We start from the raw sequence: 23362 nt of genomic DNA, 5'->3' as shown, positions 1-23362 counted from the left end.
TTTCTCTTTTTAAATAAATGTCAAAAGAGTGTTCTAAAGAATATAATGGATGTATATTCCTTGTTCAAGCTTCTTTTGCATTTTGCTTTTGCAATTGTAAAACAAGAAGATACCATTTATCGATATTTCTCGTCCGATAAATTGCGGTGTAAAAATTTTGAATACTCCTTTAGAAAAATATTGAAATCTTTTTGTAGACAAGGAGTATCATTTATATTTATATGATATAAATATAATTTTGGAAATTCTATTTGAGCTAGTTTGACCATTTGACTTTTGACAGAATCAATTAACTAAAATGTCCTATTGGAGAGGATTCTAAGTGAATTTAAATTTTATGTAAGTTATGCAAATATCAAAATAATATTTTTATCGAAGATGTCCTTTCAATACTTGTGACTTATGACACTTGACAGCATCAACAAAGTCACAAGGTTTGGGTTTTAACCGAGTATTCAAAATACTAGTTATTTTTATCTCGGTTTAAATTTGGTTCTTCTAGATAGGACTGATTTTGAAATAAATGACAATTTTAGCCTTTTGAGGGTGGGGCGATATATTTTTTTATATCAAAATCCAATTAATTTCTAGCTTATTACTCCCGTATTACTCAATTTTATGCAGTTTTTTCCATTACTAGCACATATTTTAAGATTTCTATAAAATAGAATTAATAATTTATTTGTAAATTTTTTTTCTAAAAAAATTTAAAATAAACATTATATTTTTATTTAAGAGAAAATGATTATAATAAATTATAAAATTATATTTTATAAGAAACTCGAAATATCTATATTATAATTCAACATGATTGGGAGTAATGTCGGTCTACGGGGCCGTTTGGACAACGTTAAAAAAAAGTGACTTGTGTAGATTAGAAATGAGAAGTAAATAAGTTAATAAAGTGTTTGGAAAAAATATAAAAGGTCTCGGATAGTAGTTACTCCCTCCATCCCAAATTAGATGAACCTGTTGATTTTGGGCACACAATTTAAGGTTCATTGACCGCATAGCTACATGACTTATTTTTAAAATTTTATTTTTGCAAATAAATTAAAATATGAATTTTTATTTACAAAAGAAAAAATAAAAAAGTAAATTTCAGAAGTAGACGGTCAATACACCTCAAATTACGTGCCCAAAACTCATCTAATTTGGGATGAAGTTTGGGATGAAGGTATTTTAGAAGTTGTTTACATCTATTTGCACAGGCTGTGAAAAAAAAGCAAAAGTCAGCTTCTTCTTGAACAAACAACCACGTACGTTTCAGTGTGGATTTGATCATTGTGTTTCCTCGAAATCCTTTCCCCAAGTATTAAAGTCAATTTCAAGGGAAAAAGTATAAAAGAGTCTTTCATAGACTGTGAGAAAAACTTAATTAAAAGTCATCAACGCCCTTAAAAATGTTAAAAGAAATAAAATTTGAAGTCATCACCACATAGATATTCAACAATTGTACAGATAAAGACAAGAATATTCAACAAATAAACTTTACAAATTGGAGGTTACAGGAATCAATTAATTCCATCACCTTTTTACACACATCTTTTACAAACAAATCACCTCACCTGACCAATACAAACTACATACTAACATCTTGCAGCTTTTATATACAAACAAACTTCAGATTTGATACACACCAATCAAATTCCAACCTCGTCGACCTTAAGAAAACTTCAAATCTTTTCACCCTTTTTACCTTTCCATGTCAATTGGCGCAAACGATTTTCCTACCTCAAGAAAACTTCTTGACCCCGAAAATTTATTTTCCTTCCGAGCTTCAATGTCATCGTATCCCTGTTCTTGTTCGATCAGTTTCGTGAGCGACTCGTACTCGACTTTCTCGGGATATAATTTAAGTAATCCAATATAAACGGTCATGGCGAAAATCATTAGGCCGATTATGTACCAACTAAATTCTATGTTCACCAGTGCTTTTGCACGGTGCAGAGCTTCATTGTCACTGCATCTAACAACTTGATGGCCCTCTTCCAAGTTCAAGAAGCAACCCTTCGGGACGAGCCGCGGAATCCATAGCATAAATCCCATGACCATGAGCCATAGACCTTGAAATAAAATACTTAATGATCTGACAAAACTAATTAAGAAGCTCTTAGGGTAGTTGATACCAAACAGAGTGGTGGCTAGAGAAATAAGTATAACAATCTGTAGAAGCTTATGGTATTGACCTTCAACTCCCATGTGATCAGCTGAATGAAGATGGAAAACTAGAAGCTGCTGGCCAAAGGCCACAGCACCTAGAAGTTGAGTAAGGCCATGTTTGGTTTTCGTCTCGAGTTTGTCCAGGAAAACAGAGAAGAATGCATAGATGAAAAATGTCATCGAAATGGACGCGTGCTCAAAGTTGTGAAGATGGTTGGATGGAATAGTGCCATCCGTGTCGAAAGGCTGATGGCGGTCCGGGCCGATGAAAAGCTCCATGGCTATGGACATAGTGCAACCAGCCATGATCAAGAAAAGCTCTGAATACCTGTACTTAGAAGTAGGGAACCATGGTAAAGATGTGTAGGAGTTTGGATACAGAGCATGGAGTTTGATGTGGTTAAAAAGATGCCAAAGCCCAATCACAAAGAAACCAAAGCCAGGTGCTACATGCCCCACTAGTGTGCCCATTTTTCACCTGCTATTCTAGCTTTTAAGTAAAGAAACAAGTACTTAACAAGAGGCCTTAAGATAATGCTCTGAGGTGAAAGAGAAAGGGAGGGAGATGAGTTATATAAGGGGGAACTAAGAAGATTTGAAACTCTAGAGACTTCTTTGTGTGAGTTGAAAGTTTGAATAAATTGGTGAAGTTACCCAAACGGAGGCTGAGAGAATGAAGTTGTATAGGTATTTTGACCATTGATTACTTGGGAAAAACTTATTAGCTAAGAGATGAGGTAACACTTTGCTTGTGTATCTAGAACACTTGGTGTCAATCTTGGTGAGGCTGCGCGTTTTTCTTGTGTTGTACATACAAAAGATGATTAGAACTGTCCTACTTATAATTTACATGCAAATTATCCGGGGTGTGTATAAATATTTATTTGTTTATTACTTGATGTTCCTCAATTACACATGTTACATGCAGGTACGGATGTTAAACATTTTTCTGGGGACGATCTTCGTGAATCTGATAGAAGAGTTTAGAGAGTACCTTAAGATAACAAAAGTAAACAACCATACGGAACGAAATTGAGTTGCAATTTTTATTTTGGATACAAGTTGCAAGTTTATTAATGAAAAAGAAAGCAGCGATCCCGCTGCAGTCGTTTTTCCGTCTTTCAGTTTCTCTGCTTATTTTATCTATATCATGATCCATCGAAGTCATTAATCAAGTGAAGTCATTAACCAAGTGCAGAAGATGATCATATAAGTATTTTATTGATAGTACTGGGCTATTGAAATAATCGGCGCTTGATTAATTAATTCATTATATAATCCAATGATAATCATTATTATAAAAATCGGGAATCTCCGCACAGTCCATGAATTAATCAGATAATCGGAGATCAATCGGAATGATTAATCGGATCATAATCAAATTAATTTAATATTATTTTTTAATTATATACATATATTATAGATTTATAATTTTATATAATCAAAATAGCACATATTTATATATCACAAATAAAAAAACACACGCATATATATTAGCACAAGCGAAAATATATAATTTTAAGTATTTTGTATAATTACATGACATAATCTAATAAAAAAATTGTATATCATATATAATTATATTTTATAGTATAATTTCTCATAATCGATAAAATTATAATTGAAAATTTTTGATATTTTTTTATAAAATTAAAATTGATAAATTTTAATAAAATAAATTTTAATTTGTGTAATTAACCGATTTTTAACCGCTTTATTTTTAGTTTAGGGTTTTTCCCTTGAGTGGTAAGGTAGTGTGCTATTCGATGAAGAAAACATTGCCGGTTTTTGATCACTTTTGCCGACTTTTGACTGATTTTCACCGCTTTTTTAAAAAAATGATTTTTTATCCGATTAACGATTAATCGAGACGTTTTCCGTCTTAACAACGATTAATCTGCGATTAATACCGATTAATCGTCGAATTTTAAATAGTCTGTGATAATTTTTTAATAATTTAATATTCTCACTGAGTTCGTCATTCACTTATTGTCATAATTTTAAAAGAATTTATAAAAACTACCAACTTTTTTAAGTCTTTTTGTGATTTTACTATTTTTTTGAATATATTTGAAAAAATACTATTCCCTCCCCAACCATCTCTTTATAAATTTGTTTCTAAGATGTTCCATCCAATAATTTACATTTCAAAATTTACCAAAAATAATTAATACCATCATTTCCTCATTTTTCTTCCCTTTTCATACTACTTTTACTCCACTATCTCTTTTTCCTCCATTAGGTACCATCACTTCACCCACTACTTTATATATATTTATTAACCTTCGTGTCGAAATCATATGTAAACAAATGACTGAGATGGAGGGAGTAATTTTTAGAAAATATATGTAAAAATACTATCTGCAACCAGATGCAACTTATAATTAATTGACCCCGCTAGGTTGCAAGTATAGCTGCAAGTGGTTGCAACGGGTTGTATACAGTATTTTTGCAAATATTTTTAAGAGTTCGATATTTTTGTGAAATATTTGAAAGAGTTATAGTATTTTTGTAAAAAATATTTTAGACATAGGTATTTATGAGAAAACCCCTAATTTTAATTGTTGTTTGACATTTCAACAAACAGAAGAGTAATATTTATATTGATATAAACTTTTATATTATATTAAAATTTAGATTTTAAATTAAGATGTGATATAAAGTCTACAAATAAAAAATTTCCAGATGTGATACTTCTAACATACTCAATTACTTAATAAATTATTAAGTTGATATTTTTAATTTATAAATAAAACTTTTATAAATTCGATATTCAATTAAAAATATCAATCAAATTATTTTTTTCCCAGCTGTTTTTTAATATGTATTTTTGAACACATTAATAATTTTCGCTAGACTTCCAGATCATAAATAATGGTATCCCTGCACACAAAAAATTATCAACAAAATCAGTTGTTAATGAGAAAATAATTATCATTGTATAGCTGCGTGCCACCTTTTTTTTCAAATCTGCGTACGATGTATTTTAGCATGGAACGTAAACTTATACACTCAACACCAATAATTAATAATGTGATCATGATATTTAAAAAGTCTTTCCCTTCCAAACATTTCTTCTTCATTCATCTCACTTCTTTACGTTTAAAATTTTTCAAAATATTAGATTTTTATACTATAAATATTTCTTCCATCCGTTATATATATCCATTTACTTTACTTTCATTCGTTTTTGAATTTCTATTAATTAATAATAAGATATTTGTCAATATTATTATTTTTTATAATTTATTTTATAATTTTACTATTTTCCAAAAATTATTATCAAAATACTATTTAATTGGATGTAACTAAATACAACTCTAGTAATTTTACATGTACAAAACTTGGTCCATACGGGAATCGGGATATATATATATTCTCTACATCTCCACACACTCTCAATATTAAGTATACTCGATGATTGCAAGGATTGCTATGATCTTGTATGAAATGGTACTTTGAAATCTATCACAATGAATTATTGATGATAATAGTATGAAGATCATTGGGATCCATCTTTCGTAAAAATCAAGATAAAGATGGAATCATGGAAGCAGCACTTGAAGAAAGACGAGAATAAATATGCACGAGACATTTGTTTCATATATGCAAGAAGGGGTAACCAAACTTTAGAATTATATTGTGTTTATTTTCACTAGATAGAAAATTGTATTCATAGATGAAATATTTTATTCAATTCAAAAGTTTTGTAGTTGGTTACTTTGAGTTGATTTTTTGATTAGTTGATTTGTTTTTGCGATATTGATCCTGTTTGAAAGTTAAAAGTTTTAGACAAAATTAGAGATTTAAGGTGTTTTAGAGGTTTGACTATTAAATTCCGCTAAGATGAGTGTTTGGTGGTTAGCAGATGGAAATAGAGGTTTGGATCCTAAAAGCTAATTAAAAAAAAACTATTTTAAGGAATTTTTTGGATTATAGATTTTGGTTTGGATCAGAAAAAGTTAATTAATCAGCTATTTACCAAACAATTTTTACAAGAGAAACAGCTAATTCAATCCGTTATTCAAACATCTATTTCAAGGGTCCAGGTCCCCAGCAATCGGTTGCTGGGGAACCTTTAAACAACCCACCATCTGCGAGCCGTTGGATGGGCTCGTGGACGGTCCCGATTTAAAAATCGTCCAGCGCTTTTTTAGCGCTGTACGACTATCGTCCAGCGCTAAAAAACCGCTGGACGAGTGAACGTTTTTAACGCGTACAGCGCTAAAAAACCGCTGTAAACACAGGAAGTATATAGTCGACTGTCCGTTATAATTCAAAACACAACTGAGCGCTAAAACCCTCTCCCTATTCGAACACCCCCAAACCACTTCATCCAATTCATACATCTATACAAACGATTGCTTGTGATTGGAATCTCGAGTACATCTGTTCATCTCTCCCTATTCGAACACCCCCAAACCACTGCCATTTCGACGAAGCCACTGCCATTTCAAGTTTTGTTCAAAGGCTAGCATAACTTCTAGGTAAACTCTTATTTGAAGCTTATTTGAATCGTGTTTACATCGTTTGATCAGTGCTTATAGTTGTTGGGATGATATGTGAATTGTTGTGTACAAAATTGCATGTTTGAAGCACGAGTACAAACTGTTTGATGAAATGCCCCAGTCGTATTTTTTTTGTATTTTCTGAATTACTTTGATTTCTCGATTTATAGCAGTTAAATGGTAAGAATTGTAGCAGCTGAAATGGTGAATTACTGTTTTGGGGGATGGATATAGCAGTACACGTTGTGATTTATAGGTCCCTTGGTTGAATGATACATAGTTTAGATTGTTAATTATTGTTCTTGGGGAGGGATATCGCAGTAAATGGCTTATTAATCTGTTATACTTGACGCATAAAAACTGCATCCAAGTATTTTGTGTGGATTGTACACCTAGCAAGATGCATTGAATTATAGCCGTTTAAATGTATGGATTGTAGCAAGTGAAGGGAATAAGTTTGGTATGCATTGAATTTTGTGTGGATTGTATGAATTGTTACTCTTTCGTTCATTTTGCTCTGTATATGTGTCCTATTTTGCTACATTGTTAATCGTTCTTTTCTTGTTTGGGAATTGCAGAGATGAAGGAGATATTGCCAGGACCGAGCAGTCGGGTACTTATCACTGACAATGCTTATCATGTCAGTGATAATGTATGGGGGGGCATAGACAGGGGGCCTATAGAGTGTTTTGGTGCCAGCCGTCTACTTCACGTTTGGGTTTTGTCTAATGCACAGAAGGAGCTGCTGCACGACGTGGGATTTGGATTGTTTGCTGACCAGGATGTGGGGGTACAGAATGACACGGCATTAGTTTCTGCACTTGTGGAGCGGTGGAGGCCTGAGACCAACACATTCTTCATGAGGCGGGGTGAGATGACTATTACTCTCGAGGATGTTGGTTATATTCTTGGTCTGCCTATTATTGGGCAACCCTTGGCAGGGCCAGCCATACAGAACCCGGCGTCGTGGTTTAAGAAATACTGGTTCGAGCCACTGAGTGATGAAGATTTTGAGGCTGCTTGGAGTAAGTCGGGCATCAAGTTTACTTGGCTTTATGAGAGATATGGACGGGCGGGTGTGGAGGGTGACCCTGAGCGGATTGCAGTTCACACTCAGGCTTACCTTATGCTGGTTCTGGGTGCTGTACTCTTCCCTACGAGGAGCCGGAGTTTTGTGCACCCGAGGTTCATTGGCCTCCTTCGTGATGTTTCACAGATTCATACATACTCCTGGGGGTCCGGTGTGTTGGCATATTTGTACAGGGCTTTGGGGATGGCTGTGAGGAAGGATAGCACACACATAGCTGGATGTATGTTGCTACTTCAGATATGGAGTTATGAGCGGTTTGATATTGGGTTGCCTACTCCATTTCCTGGTGCTATTAGATATCCGGCTGCCCTATACTGGGCATATCCGAAGACGAAGTCTGTTCTAGTTGAGGAAGCTGGGAAGGAGGAAGAGGTGGTAGTGAGGCCAGTGCTTGGGAAGCGGCGCCGGGGTTCGAAGGGTCCACACCACAACTTGCCACACTATAGGGCTGAGTTTGATGGCGTCGGGTCAGATAGAGTGCAGTGGACTCCTTATTATGAGGAGGAGGAGGAGGTTGACGAGGAGTTGGGTGAGCCCGTTGTGATTCGTCATATGGATTGGGATAAGATTGAGGCACAGTTGGCTGGACAGTCTAGGCTTCCACTTATATGCTTCGACATCTGCGAGTACCAGCATTCTGATAGGGTTTTGAGGCAGTTTGGGTTGAGGCCATGCATTCCGAGGGCCCCTGTAGACATGACCCCATATAGGGTGCCGAAGCAGAGGTTCCGGGCAGAGAATTGGATGGCTGTGTGGTTCGCAGAGATTGCCCAGTGGAGGCGCTTTTGTGACAGGCCTGACATTGCCCTTTGTGATGATACACTCTACACTACCGAGGATGCTTACATGGAATGGTATCTGGAGGTGTCGAGGAGGCGCATTGGGAAGCCAAAGCCCGTGCCTCAACCAGATTATGCGAGTCGTGAGTTGTTCGACAACTACGAGGCCTTCCAGCTTGTAAGTGTTTTGTTAAGTCCGATTTTTGCAAGTCCTCTATTAATTATTTGCTATTGCCATGTTGTATTAACTTATGTTTTTTTGCAGATTGAGGCTAGTATGGACCTAGTCCGACAGTTGGATGCGCGTCTGCCTGAGAGTTTTGTCCCCGACTTTCGGCAACTTGCACCCAAGTTTGTCGATCGATACAATCGGTTCATGAGGACTGTTAAGGGGCCGGGATTCACCCCTCCAGTCTTTGAGCATCTAGATCGGGCAGACATGTCTGGCACAGGTTTGGCAGGTGTCGCTGAGCAGGACATCATTCCCATGACTCAGCCTTCGCAGCATATCCCTGATCAGCCAGCATCTTCGTCCCGTCCCGACAAGATGGCACTTGTTAGTCTGAGAAAGGGGAAATGGAAGATGAACAAGCCCCTTTCTTCTGCAAAGCAAGATACAATAACTACTGATTGGGGTTGGAGAGATGGTGTGGTGAAGCTAGACGGGGGGGTTGAGTTTTGGTATGATTTTGGTTTATGGTTTATGGTTGTTGAGTTTTGGTATGATTTCTGTCGAGCAAAAAAAAACAGGGGGAAACCACAGAAAACAGGGGAAGGCTGGGCAAAAGGTTCCCTGTGTTTCCAGCGCTTTTTAAGCGCTGGACACAAAAATCTGTTTTTGCCGTCCAGCGCTTAAAAAGCGCTGTACGGCAAAGACAGATTTTTGTGTCCAGCGCTTAAAAAGCGCTGGAAACACAGGGAACCTTTTGCCAAATCCAAGCCACATTTATGCAGGTTTTGGCAGTACAAAATGCTGTTTTTTACACCATTTACACAAAATCCTCCAAAATCATAGAAATTCATATAAAATCTATTAAACTTCTAAAAATTCATGGAAATTAGGAAATTAGGAAATCCTTACAAATTCATACGCATTAGGAAATAAGGAAATTGTTAGAAATTCATACAAATTCATACAAATTAATTGAAAATGCCTAGAATATTGGAGTAGCCAATGGAAAGTCGATGGTGAGGGGTTTCGTCCATGCTAATGAAACAAGTCGCTTGATACAACACCAAAACACTTCCCTCGCGAACCTCTCCCGTCGTGATCATTGGATGATCACGCGTGTCATCACCAAGCGAAACTAGAATAGACTCGGACCCGTCATACAATCTAAACTTTGCAAGAAGAAACGGATTTGGCTTATCATCAAGATTGTCCGTTTGAAAATTATGTACGAACCCCTTCACATATGCGATACGAAATTGATCTTTTTGGAAACGTGTCTCGCGGGGCCTCAAATTGCTTATCTCAGCAATTCGCTCGACATTGACAAGTTCACCTCCATCCCAAGGACGTAGCACAGAACGCCTGTCTCTGTCCAAAGCGTCCGCTCCCAAAAGCCTAATGTGAATGAAATACGGTGGCGGGCATCTCGTTGCCTTTGCCTCCATTTCTCCACTTGCAAACCATCCACACGCTTCACTCCATCTCCTCTCCCTTTCAATTTCTTCCTCCATAGGGTACAAGTTGAAATCTTCTTCTTCAACTACGGGAGCATCTATGAAGAACCCGTTTGCATACGATGGACAATCTAATGCCTCCATTTCTCCACTAGCAACCCATTCACGGGGTTCAATTTCTTCCTCCATAGGATCTAAGTTGAAATCCTCTTCTTCAACTACGGGAGCATCAATCAAGAATCCATTTGCATACGATGGACCATCTAACGGCAACCGGTCAATAATGTCAAGCATCTCATTGTCCGACGGGGTCGACCAAGAACGGAACCAACTTTCACTAAGCGCCTCCTCCGAGGGTGAAAGCGAATCACTAACATGAGTAAGTGTGTCACTACTGTCAGATTGATGGCCATTTTCCATTTTTCACCTACAAATAAATATGAAATAAAATCATAAAAAATCACTTTAAATCACATAAAATCATACGAAAATGACATTAAATCATCTAAAATCACGCAAAATCACATACAATCATATTTGCCAAGATCACATAAAATCATATAAAATCACATAAAATCATATAAAATCACATAAAATCACATAAAATCATATAAAATCACATAAAAGCATATAAAATCACATAAAAGCACATGTGACAAGATGACATAAAATCACATAAAATCACATAAAATCCTATAAAATCACCTAAAAAAGTTACATCTAACAACTCTTATTTTGGTCTCCAAATTTTTTGCAAGTCCTTATATCATGGCCTTCTTCATGACATTGCTTGCATTTCCTCTTTTTCTTACTAAGGCCTTCAATTGGATTTTTGAAACGTTGTGGCTTCTTCCTACCCTTCGTTTGAGACACTATAGGATCAAGTACCGGCTCGTTCAACTCGTCACCAATATTCTCTTCAATGGGATTCTCAGTATTTGTATTAGGAGCAGCATCAACATTATCAACAGCCATTTTCTCAAGATTTGCAATTTCTCGATTCATCACCTCTAGGGCATACTCATATCTTTCTTTCGAAACCATGCTGCTATGACAAAAACTCATTGTTAACAAAGTCATATGGTTGAATCTTTGAGTTGGTGTCAATTCTGTAGATGTTGGATCATCGCAACCCATAGCATAAGGTAGCATACCATCTACCCTATTAGCATCTCTAGTCCAACGACGTTGAATAAATGTTACTGGAATTTGGGCAACATTTTTCTTGTTTAAAACGGCAATGATGTGTCGACACGGGATTCCTAAATGTTCATACATCCGACACACACATCTTCCTGTCAGGGCCACTTTGTTGAATTTCACTTCATACATTGTTCTTTTGTCGACTTCGGTCAGGGGTCTAAAACACCTATAATGTGTGACTTCATCCCCTGACGTGAACTGATCTGTATCCTTCTCGACAAAGTATTTAGAGGCTTCCACCAATTGAACTTGAAATTGGCGAAACATCTCCTTGGTATACATGGAAGCCCCGTCTTGTTCCAAAGCCGTCTTCAACCTCAAGTAACGGGTTTTATTCTTTGTGTCATTGTCCTCCTCCTTCTCCCGCATAAATTGTCTTTCAATTGCTTTTTGTGCATTCTCAACAAATTGCTTCAATCCTGTACTAGAACTAACATAGCTATCGAAGAATGCATTCATTCCCTCGCTCCTGGATGTCGTGGTCTGACCCGCAGAGAATGTACTCTTAGTATAGGCCGAGATCCATTTCTCCTTCAACAAATACAATCCTTGCAACCATGAATGATCTTTCAAATCATACTTCACCACTAAATCTTTCCACCTCTCCTCAAAAATATCCTCCGTCAATGAATGGTATATGCATTTGTTGAAATCTACTTTGAATGTTCCCGGATGCTTAATATAAAGGGTGTTCAATTTTTCGGGGAACTTCTGGCTTATATGCCAAGAACACAACAAATGTCGGGTTTGGGGTAGTATGGATGCAATTGCCCCCGCCATAGCTTGATCTTGGTCCGTGATTATAGCGTTCGGGTGTTTATCGCCAACCGCTTCAAGCCATGTTCTTAGCACCCATTCGAAACTACTTTTTACTTCATCCCTCATGAGTGCAAATCCAAAAAGAACAGATTGGTAATGATGATTGACCCCTGTAAAAGGCACAAATGGCATGGCATACCTATTCGTTCGGTATGTCGTATCAAAAGCAACAACATCTCCAAAATTACTATAGGCCATCAAACATTTAGGATCCACCCATACTAGATTTTTCAAACGGTTTTCTCCATCCACTTGAGTTTTCACAAAAAACTTCCCACCGCCTTCCTCTTTAAGACGACTTAACAAATCCAAACCCGCTTGAGCATCACTCACTTGTATCTTTTTCTTCCGCTCATCCCGCACTACATTCCTAATATTTTGGCTACCAAAACCAACATTACTTACTCCACCTTGCATATTGCTAAAAAGACTCATGGTTTGGCTAGGGCGAATACCCGACACATTTAACACATTTATAAGATTTCTTGCCGCACTCGTCACATGTCTTTCCCGTTGAATCAAAGTCATCTTGCTAGGAGATACAAGATCATGATTGTGTTCTAATTCAACTGTTGTTAACTCCCAATAATCTTTTTTCTTCTTTTTCACAACAAACATCCTTACCTTACAACCACTTCTAGGAAGTTTATCCCGACGACGTGTGCCCTTACTACTGCCTACACATACTTCTTCATCCACGACATTTTTGTCTTGATTTTCACCCGCGAGTCTACAAACAAACATTCGGGCTTATATTTCATCAACTTTTGCCCGTTTCTTTGTTTGTTGTATTTTCACAGCAAACCCGTTCTTAAGGGCATATGACCTAATAAATCGATCCGCGTCATCTAAACTATCAAATCTCTGATTCAAATACGGGACTTGAACATTTTTATTTTTTTCATTCTCATCATCAAATTTATTATCCACTGCTTTATCATCACTCTGTACGTTCTCATCAACCTCATCATCACCACTAACAACATTTCGAGCGTCAACACAATCTTCATCAACACTAACATATTCTTCACCATCAACATTTTCATCATCTTTCAAATCAATAAATACACGATCTACAACACTATGAACCTTAACAACATCATCTACATCTACGTAATCCTTATTATCAACTTTTTTAACTCTTTTTCTTGGAACAAAATCCTCAAACAAAGAATCCGCCATAATAACAACAACAGAAATGAAGTAAACAACCAGATTAGAGTTAGAAATTACCACAAACTTGAGTATGCACTTGCTATTTTAGCTCCAAAAGATCAACCTAGCTCTCCACTTGATTTTTTAGCTCTGCAATGTATTTTTGGCTTTAAGATCATTAACCTAAAGTGACCTAGTACGTGAGTACATGATCACTTCTCTGTGTTTCCAGCGCTTTTTTAGCGCTGGACAAGTTAAAATATCTCATCCGTACAGCGGTTTTTTAGCGCTGTACGCGTTAAAAACGTTCACTCGTCCAGCGGTTTTTTAGCGCTGGACGATAGTCGTACAGCGCTAAAAAAGCGCTGAACGATTTTTAAATCGGGACCGTCCACGAGCACATCCAACGGCTCGCAGATGGTGGGTTGTTTAAAGGTTCCCCAGCAACCGATTGCTGGGGACCTGGACCCCTATTTCAATCAACCAGTCAAAACATCTGATTGTACTCACTAACCGCTAATTTTCAAACATGACCATTAGTACCGCAAGGACACTCATTTTCCACATTTGTATCTACTTTCAAAACTTGTTATGTAATTAAATGTAATTGTTAACAAACATTTCAAAATTGCATTTTTGATGTTGCTAAAAGTTGCATGTATAATTGCAAAATGTAACATTCGTATTTTCGCAATTTTTATTTGATAGATTATATTTTTACAAACTTTTAAAAATTCAATGTATTTGTGTAAAAACTCTTTTAGATTCAGATATTTATGAAAAACTTCTTAATAATAAGTTCATCAATTTGTTAACTTTTTAATTTATCATACTATTTCATAAAATATCTTAAAATTTCACACCCATGTAAATATAAAAATTGGATAAAACAACGGAATATATCCTTCGATCACTTACAAAAGAAAATAAAAATAAAAATAACCATTAAATATCGAGAAGCATTTTAGAATAAAAGAAAAAACACATGATATTATAAAATTGATAATAATGAGAAAAATATCATATTGAAAAATAAATAAAATTATTGTATTATATATGTGGCTTGAGATCTTATTTTATTGAGTTTCTTGATTCTTGACTTTCCCTTTATATTTGGAGTAGTCGTGTGGCCTTTATCAATCTTCAATTCTTCATCTTCCATGGCGGAAACTTGTTCTTTAGCTCTCTGCTTCTCTCCTTCACCTCTCTCTCCTCTTTCTCTCTCTAAACAAACTTCGTCCGTAACTTGTATTTTCTCTCTTTCTCATCCTCGTTTAAATGCATCCTCTTCGTCTCGATGTGTGGGTTTCTCCGCCAGAGCTTCTTCTTCTGATTCCAATGGGCCCCACTTCGGATTTTATCCCTGGGATCATCCCTCTAATTCTGACCCCGGTAAGTATCCCTATGCTTCTCATATCTGTATTGATGAATGTTTGAATTGTCTGATTCTACTAATAGATGGCTCTTAGATTTGTTGTTTGTTTCCTATGTTTTTTTATTACATGTATTCATGTATAGATATTATCAAGGCAATAGCTGTTTGTTTGATGACTAATTTACAGATATGATACATTATTGCATTTCTTTAAGCATTGTGTTTACTAGTCAGGAGTGTAACATTCAAGCTATAAATCAGCAGTTTAAGCTCTGCTTGTAAATGATCTGGCTTAGAATATACTCAGCCTAGCTTCAGATATTTTTCTTATCTAATCAAGCTTAGCTCGAGCTTCAAATTATCGGGCTTGTGTGCCTTTTGAGTTTATCAAAGTTTTGACTCCGCGCTCTAAATTTATGGCTCGGTCGAGCTTAAGTATGAACGTTTTAGTCGAGTTTGAACTCAAGTCTTACAATGTATTGTTGGGCTTTGCATGAGTTACACCTTACTCTTTAACTTGTTCTGTTCTTTGGACAACTTAAGTTGCTTCAAAGGCCTTCTTAGTGTGAGAATAGTTGGCGCGTATATATTTTTTACTCTTTTAATTTCCTCTTTCATAGCATATAGCCATATATTAACGAGCTTGTATTATCTTTTGGGCTCTTTTGGATTATTATGACCCCATGGATTTTTGATTTTGCAGCAATTGCTTTGTGTACCAATTCTGTAGGTCTTTTGTAACCTGTCAATTACAACAATAGGATTTACTTGTTTGTGCATAAATTAAAAGCAATCTATCAATATAGTCAACTGGTTTATATTAATTGCTATAATGATTTAACTGCTTTATATTAATTCCTATAATGCTATAATGTGAATTTACTCTTTCTGAATTATGATGACAGGCATTGAATGGGTTCCAGAAGAAAGAGTCACATTGTTCACCGCTGATGGGCTAGTTCAAATAGGTGGATCCTTGGTCCCTAAACGTGTTTCTTCTTCAGATGTATGTCCAAACTTAATTTTTTCAACTATAACCGTTATTAGTATTATTAAGAAGTAATCAATTTTTACGTGACTACAAAGTAGGTGTAAGAAAATGTTGCATTTGTTGTACAGGCATGAAGCTCCAAAGTGTTCGCCCAATTTTGTGTTTTGACAATTAAATATTGGAATAAATTAGTTAATATTGCTTCCCCACACTTGTGGTTACTTCCATCATATAGATCAATTTGAAGTAGAACATTAACATCTATTTGATGGTTTAAATTTGTACCATCGAGTTAAAATATTCTTAAGAGTTCAGTTTAAACTTAGTAAAAATAGGGTAGTTGTTCGGGGATTATGATTCCTTTATATAAAATAAGCATGGCCCTAGTGTTAAAGTTAACCAAAGTGATGCTTAAGAGTGTACTTTTTGGCTTTGAACATATTTGGCTGCATTGAGAATTTTCCATTTATAGTTTATCCCACTTCTACAGTATAGTTATTGTTCTATTTAGAATATGATGATATTACTGACCAGCGTATTAGCTACAATGGTCTATCTTTGAATGCAGAGGAACCAAGGGAAAGGCAGGGCTTCTCGAAGATTTGAACGCTTTCAAGAGAGTAACTACATGGATCCAGCTCAAGGATTATGTTTGGGTGCACTCTTTGATATTGCAGCAACAAATGTAGGATTTGTTTGTGCTGAGATTTTTTAAAGTGATGAAAGTTTTTTCATTTAGTCAAAAATTGCTGTTGTAGGGGCTAGATACAGGGAGGAGGCTTTGTATTATTGGATTCTGCCGTTCCATTGAGATGCTTAGTGATGTTGTGGAGGACACTGTTCTGGAGCATGGTGGAGAGGTATGTTGGCTGTTTTTGCACTTATACCAAATAAGCGAAGTATTTAATTGCTGAAAAATGTGTGCGTATTGAATGCAAGGAAAGTTTATAAACACCATGAAATTTGATGTAGTCATACTCCTATGTTAGGAACCCAACATATGTTGGAGATTGAGACAGGATCATGTCAAGCAAGGGGAAGGTGTGTGTATATATATATTTATGTATGTAAGTTGTGACGTCTGTAGTTGTATGTTTCTAGAGTTCTAGGATAAACACATTTTTGGAGTAGATTAGTCATTTTCTTTCCAGAAAGTCTGTGTGATATGTTTCACTAATCTTTGCCTATGTTAACCGGGTATAGGTGTGGATCTAAGGCTGTGTTCACTTGTTTGGAATGAAATTGGGGAGAATGGAATGAAATTTGTACTATAAATTGGGGTGATTAGAGAAATTCTCTATAATTTTCATTCCTTCATTCATTCCATTCCTATTATTTGAACTAATCTAACTAGCATGTTTTGAAAGGATTGCTCATCCACTTCTTCATTATGTTTACCTACAATCTTTTTTCATCATAAGAAATTTAGACTCGCTCATATTTATTCACTGTTGTCTCATACTTTCTTCTTTCTCCATAAACTTTTTATTTATAATTTTCCTTTCCATTCTCTCCTCATTCCATTCCATCCAAGTGAATGAAACCTAAGTGGTGGATCCTTATTTTTTAAAACTACCATATGCTGTATGGATCTGGAATTTGATGCAGGTGTCAATACTCTGCATGTAAAATTATCCCAAGTGAATTTTCTATCTTTATCCCAAGTGAATTTTCTATCTTTATATTCATTGTACGGTTTTCAAAATAATGTCAATTACCAATATATTGTATACACCTAATTACAGTTGTGAGATTTATATAATAAAGTCAAAATGATAACATAAATACAAGTCTCCAAGTCTCAGGGATCCTGCTCTCTGCTCTCTATAAACATACAACTTTGAGGAGTCTTATATTTCATCATGAACTAGAAGTGTCTGGTTCCATGAAGGATTTGACTTGGATCTTTAACCCATGACCAAGTTATTTGCAGTAGAATGTGTAAGAGGACAGAAATGGAGAGTCCGGGTAGGGGTGAGCAAAACCGAACTGAAACCGCAAAACCGAACCGAACAATTTCGGTTCGGTTCGGTTTCATTTTTTTAAAATTTCGGTTATTTCGGTTCAAATCGAGATTTATATCGGTTCGGTTCGGGTTTTGATATGATATTTTTGTTTAAACCGAAAAAACGGAAATTTATATTACATACAAAATAAACTAGAGATCAAGAGTGCATTTACAGTACCTACTACTGAGTAAATTCACTCTTTAGACAAAGACTAAAGAGCAAATCAGATCCCCTTCCTGTAAATTTAACACCTGCATTTAACTACTCTTGTTCTGGTATCAGCCTCTTGAATAGCACTGAGTATATATTACTCCTGTATTTTAACAAGCGCATGTCTCTCTCTCTGAGAGAACACTTATACAACTATATTTTAGTAATTTTGTAGTCTTGATTTCTAAAGACAGTAACTTCACCTCCTTGAAATTAATCGAGATTCGACAAACAGAGTGGTTTGTACCTCTGAATAGCTTCGTCTGGTGCCAGATTCATAAACCGAACCGAACCGAAATAATTCGGTTTGTTCGGTTCGGTTTTAAATAATAATTCGGTCCAGTTCAGTTTCAGAAAAAAGCATTATTCAGTTTTCGGTTTTTTCGGTTCATTTCGGTTTTGAACCGAACCGACCAAATGCTCAGCCCTAAGTCCAGGTAACACGGTGTTTTTGGCCGCTGAAGGACAATATTGAAAAAGTGAATTATATAATATTCCTTCCGTTCAGTTTATAAAGTCCCCAGTTCCTTGTCTTTTCTTCCCAATAAATTGTCCCTATAAAATTAATATGGTAAATAAATTGTTATGTATGTTAAGTTTCTTAGAAACTAATACACATTCTTGGTAACTTTTAGCATATTTATTACTCTGATTGAATAAAAATGGATTCTTACCGGTGAACAAGAAAAACAGGACGGAGGGAGTAAAATAGTAAAAGCATTGAACTTGAGTGTGCATCAGATAAAGCAGAAGCAACTTTAGAGTTCGCCAGGAAGTAAAAAAAATATATGTGAGGGGGGAATGAGAGGAAATTTGTTGCTCTTGCCTTTCAAAGAATTTTAGGCTCCGTAATAAATAGTGAACCATATATATCTGGGCTGTGTGTATATCGTGTAAAATTTTTGAGATGATAGATCTGATAAAAACAAGATAGACTCTATGGGGGAAATCAGCCACTGGTGACAAATACCATGTAGCCTTTGGGTTGGAAATTAAGATCCCCGTCCCAATGAGAATCCGTAGTGGAATATGAGCTGTGTGTGCTATGTATCTATCTGAATGTTTCCAGACGGAATAGAAGCTCCCACCATACCATTTCGTTGCACTGTCGTATTGTGCTTTAAGAACTGAAGATAGAGAACTGCCAAAGCAGCCCTTTGCTATACAGTAACACTAGCTTGATCTCTGATAAGTACCAACCTGGATCTGAAAATAGAGACCACCATCAAGATGGGTACTGCTGCTGGATTAATTTCTGCTGAAAGATACTTAAGCATCAAGGTTCAAGTGGACAGGTTAATGCGGAGTCTCACCACTGTATGAATCATGAGTGGGATATACCTTTCCTGTTAAATTACCAAGACAATATAAATATACTTTTAATATGTCATAGTGAATGTAAAATTTTTACTAAGATATATTGCTTATAATTTGTCAGAAGTGATATCCATTTTGAATTTTTCTCGTAACAAAACAGCTCTAACCTCTTGACATGTCAGGACACACTACTGTTTCTTGGACCTTGTTTTAGTTGCATAAAATATACAGTGCATTCATAAGTTCACATGTTCGGCAACATACATTAGGTGAGTGATCAAAACTTTGAAAATATTGACAGTACACAAGAATCATAAGTGCCATATACGATTATGTAAGTACACAAAATTCAGCTTGATGATACTAATGAAGGATTAATGTATAATTTAGCGGTGAAATCAAATGTCATTGATCCAAGAAATAATTATGTAGTTAAAAATACTAGTATCTTATATATATACAAAGGATCAGTTTATGATTCTATGGCTTGTTTATCTGACTTGAGTACATTTGTTTCCACAAATCGGTCTTACTCCATGTTTCTCTTGTGACAGCTTATTTTAGTTTGGAGAAACACCAGTTATCTTTTTGAGTTTTGAGGGTGTTTGAGAATTTCTGTTAACATAAGAATATAGCATCACAATCAAGTATTATATTGCAGCAACGGGAATGCAGACTTTAGGGGATCTTTAACTTTCTTTGTTGGTATCTAACGGGTGCATTTTATTTTATGGCCAGGTTGTAACAGCAGAGAAGGCAAGTAAAGGCGGTTTGCATGAAAAGCTAAAAATGACAGTTGCAGTGCCACTGCTTTGGGGAGTTCCTCCAGTCTCGGAAACACTTCATCTGGCAGTCCGGAGTGGTGGGGGGATCGTTGATAAGGTTTACTGGCAATGGGACTTCTTGTAGATAAATTGCTCAACACCTTGTCAATTCCCTCTGTATATAACCTTTAATTGTTGTAATCAGTGTACCTAACAATACTGTAATTATCTGTACATATAATCAATTATTATCTGTACAGCCAACATTTTATATCTTTATGTAGTATTCCTGAAACAACACACTGTCATATAACTGTACTCGGATCTCAACTTTTAAGCTAAAGCAGTTGACTCCATTTATTTTATGGTAGTATTGTTGATGTCATCAATAGTAAGTACTCTGTTAGTGAAAAAATTGGCATAAATTATGTTTGTTTGGCAAGGGGCCGAACCTGCTCTGCTGTCATATTCTGATCTTCAGACATGTATACAAACCGGTTCAAGGGGGCTAATGTTTGACTTGTACCTTATATTCTCCCCAGTCATGTACAGTGTTTTTGGTGGTTCTTTCTGAACTCTGAGGATCAACAACTCTTGGAGGAGGGGGGTCAAAACTGTGAGACCAAACAGTCAAATTCATCCTTTGGATCTTCTAAAATATTAGTGTCACCGTACATGGCGCTGGCGTAGTTGGCATGGCAGTACAACCTGAACCAAGCTCAACCTTGAATTTTAAATTTCTTCTGTGCCATGTGATTCCCTTCTGGTGATGATGAAGGCAGAAATCAGAATACTGGAATCCGGTATATAAAATTCATACGAAACTCATGTAAGTGTTCCTTGATTTGAGTCGGGACGACAATATCTAACACGATCTAAAATATAATTTAAAATTGTTACAAAACTAACGATGAAAACTTTCATTTGCAACTTATGTTGAAAATATTTTCGTGCTAATTTTAGCAGTTTGCGACAGTTTCTTCTTATCTGTGTGTGAAGCAATGGGGGGGAAAAACGAGGAAGCAGTGAGATTTTGTTAATTTCTATTTTCTAACCAGTCATGTAAATGTGACAAATAAAAGTAAGTACAGAGAGAATAATATTTGGATGAGTAGGTGAACTAGGTGCAACACCTTTTGACCTTTCTGGGTTTCTTAGGAAAAGACAGTCTCAAAGTCCTTAATCCAAAAGTGAGCCATAGGACATTGATATTACAAATACTATGTGCAGATAGCTGTCATCACCAAAATGTATGCTTGAAAAGGTCAATGCATTCATGTTTCAAGCCCTGGCCTTGTTTAATTTTCTCTGTATTTGGCCAAACTACACAGCATACGCCAATACGAATCATGGAGTTACATCAAACATGTTCAAGATCATGACATATTTGGATTATTTCATAATTATATCAAAAATGTCTAGATAAACTTAAGTAATTTACTGCCCTCCGTCCCTCTGGGTTGTTAGTTCACTGTTTGCACGCATTTTGAGCCTCTTATAAAATTGTTCCATAATTTTTTTTCAAAATTTTCTTTTTTTAATAAAAGTTTAAATATCAAATTTTTATTCAAAGCAAAAAAATTTAAAAAATATATTATGGAACTATAATTTAAATGAGGGTTGAAAAGCGTGTCAAAAAGTAACATAAAAAAATGAGGGAGAGAAAGGGAGTATGATTTAAAACAAAAAACAGATTATAAGTAATAAACACATTTCATATATTATTAAAATGTTTTGATGGCATAATTTATAATTTATTTAGGTGTTCGAAATCTTACTTGCAATGTTTTTGATAATTTAAAGTAGCAGCGCGTTGTGACAAAAAAGGTAAAAACCTCAGAGAAAATTTTTAAAGTGTCTCTGCTTCTTCGTCCTAACGGGTCAAGAAAAACACATATTTATTTTATTTTTTAAAAAAACACTGCTTCTGTTTTTCCAAACATGCACATAATTGAAAACTTTGCCTATTCGACTGTCCTAAAAATTGAAATGAATTATGTATTATGAAAAATAATATGCATAAAATATATAATTAATTAATTAACATGATATCATACTTTGTTGTAAAAAAGAATCCTAGAGCTCAAAATAGAAATCAAATTAAAAAAATTCTTCTCCGATCCGACATCTTAAGATTTTAAAATATTAAATTTTGAGCAATATCTGAAATGCGTGGAGACATGGTTCTCTCCGTGTATTATCTTCCCCACGAGGATTCTCATTTCTCCCCTCATGGCTCCCTGCTCCCATCTTATCCTTTTTGAAAAGGATTTGCTTTCTAAATCTTTGTTTCCAAAGTAAAAACATTTTATAATAAATTATCTTCATAAAAAAAGGATCTCATCACTGACTGCAACCTGGCTGCTCACATGTACAGCCAAATTCACCTATAAAAAAACCCAGATTATAATAACCAAAAATGCTGCTTCATCGCAGCTCATGCTGGATTACTTATAATTGCATTAAATTATACAATTACGTGAATCGTCCGACGCATATGATTACGATTTCACATCAAATTTCAACCTCGATCAATGTCGATTTTGGATCAGAGCGCCCTGTTGGTATTTTAAATTCTTACTTAACTGTAAAGGCGGTGGCTTTGTTGAATTAGAAGAGACTATTGGGGTAATTATACGTTGATCAAGGTTTAGAAACGTAATTTGAAGTCACAAAATTCCAACTTCTCGACTTCTCACGTTGGATTTGCTCAGATTCACACGGTATATTATAACAAGACATGCATTTTGAATTAATAAAGTAAAGAGGACTAGAGGAGTGTAGGCATTTAAATACGAGAATGTTTGTTAGCTTTGTATTCATATCCTAGTTTTCATTCTTACAACATTAGCAGTTTCAAACACGAAAATATGACAATTATACTTGCGTTGGCCATTTTTTCATCATCTAGGCTTTTAGAGCATGTTTGTCCCGGTTTAAAGTCGTTTTTAACTTTAAACTGAAAAATGTCTATTTATGTTATAAGTCAGAACTAATTTAAAATCAGAAATAAGTCAGAAAATGATTTATCATCATAAGTGAGTTTGAGGTATCTTTTTAGTAAATTAATATTTTTTAAACAAAGTCTCGTAATAATTCGTCTCCACTCGCCTCTTAGTAGTTCATCCCATACCGCCTATTTATTTAATAAATTTGGTAGATTATAATTCTGTCCAGCCATCTCCTCCCAATGTTTTGAGATTTTGGAAGAATTGACCATTTCACATCATATCACAGCTCAACATTAGATATTGAAATATAATATGTGCACATATTTAGTAATCCTATGCCATAAAATTGCTAGCTCATTTAATTGTGATTATAATTTGGACGAACTCGTAAAAAATTCGATA

General features: G+C 35.5%; 4 protein-coding genes across 5 annotated transcripts; 2 read left to right on the top strand and 2 right to left on the bottom strand.

Annotated features, from left to right (window-relative positions):
• Positions 1–1404: 1404 nt before the first annotated feature.
• LOC108221079 (uncharacterized) lies at positions 1405–2950 on the bottom strand. Its single transcript, XM_017394980.2, has one exon. The coding sequence runs from the start codon at positions 2632–2634 to the stop codon at positions 1696–1698; it is 939 nt and encodes a 312-aa protein (XP_017250469.1). The 5' UTR covers positions 2635–2950; the 3' UTR covers positions 1405–1695.
• A 4301-nt stretch (positions 2951–7251) lies between these two features.
• On the top strand, positions 7252–9396 carry LOC135152833 (protein MAIN-LIKE 1-like). Its single transcript, XM_064093953.1, has 2 exons — positions 7252–8718; positions 8806–9396. The coding sequence occupies exons 1-2, from the start codon at positions 7252–7254 to the stop codon at positions 9394–9396; spliced, it is 2058 nt and encodes a 685-aa protein (XP_063950023.1).
• A 1490-nt stretch (positions 9397–10886) lies between these two features.
• Positions 10887–13370, bottom strand: LOC108225659 (protein FAR1-RELATED SEQUENCE 5-like). Its single transcript, XM_064093952.1, has 2 exons — positions 12994–13370; positions 10887–12918 (listed from the first exon to the last, which is right to left on the bottom strand). Exons 1-2 carry the CDS (start codon positions 13368–13370, stop codon positions 10887–10889), a joined length of 2409 nt encoding a protein of 802 aa, XP_063950022.1.
• A 1073-nt stretch (positions 13371–14443) lies between these two features.
• LOC108224127 (uncharacterized) lies at positions 14444–20374 on the top strand. Of its 2 annotated transcripts, none has more exons than XM_064094214.1 (5): positions 14444–14735; positions 15624–15724; positions 16278–16394; positions 16468–16569; positions 16699–20012. In XM_064094214.1, the coding sequence occupies exons 1-5, from the start codon at positions 14504–14506 to the stop codon at positions 16816–16818; spliced, it is 672 nt and encodes a 223-aa protein (XP_063950284.1). In that variant the 5' UTR covers positions 14444–14503; the 3' UTR covers positions 16819–20012. The 2 variants fall into 2 exon arrangements, with proteins under 2 accessions (XP_063950284.1, XP_017254184.1); XM_017398695.2 differs by having other exon boundaries at positions 14446–14735; positions 19984–20374.
• Positions 20375–23362: the final 2988 nt, after the last annotated feature.

The sequence above is a fragment of the Daucus carota genome, chromosome 5 (genome assembly GCF_001625215.2).
Source record: "Daucus carota subsp. sativus chromosome 5, DH1 v3.0, whole genome shotgun sequence".
Taxonomy (NCBI): Eukaryota; Viridiplantae; Streptophyta; class Magnoliopsida; order Apiales; family Apiaceae; genus Daucus; species Daucus carota.
Note: the sequence above shows the minus strand (reverse complement) of the source record. Positions and strands in the feature narration are given on the sequence as shown.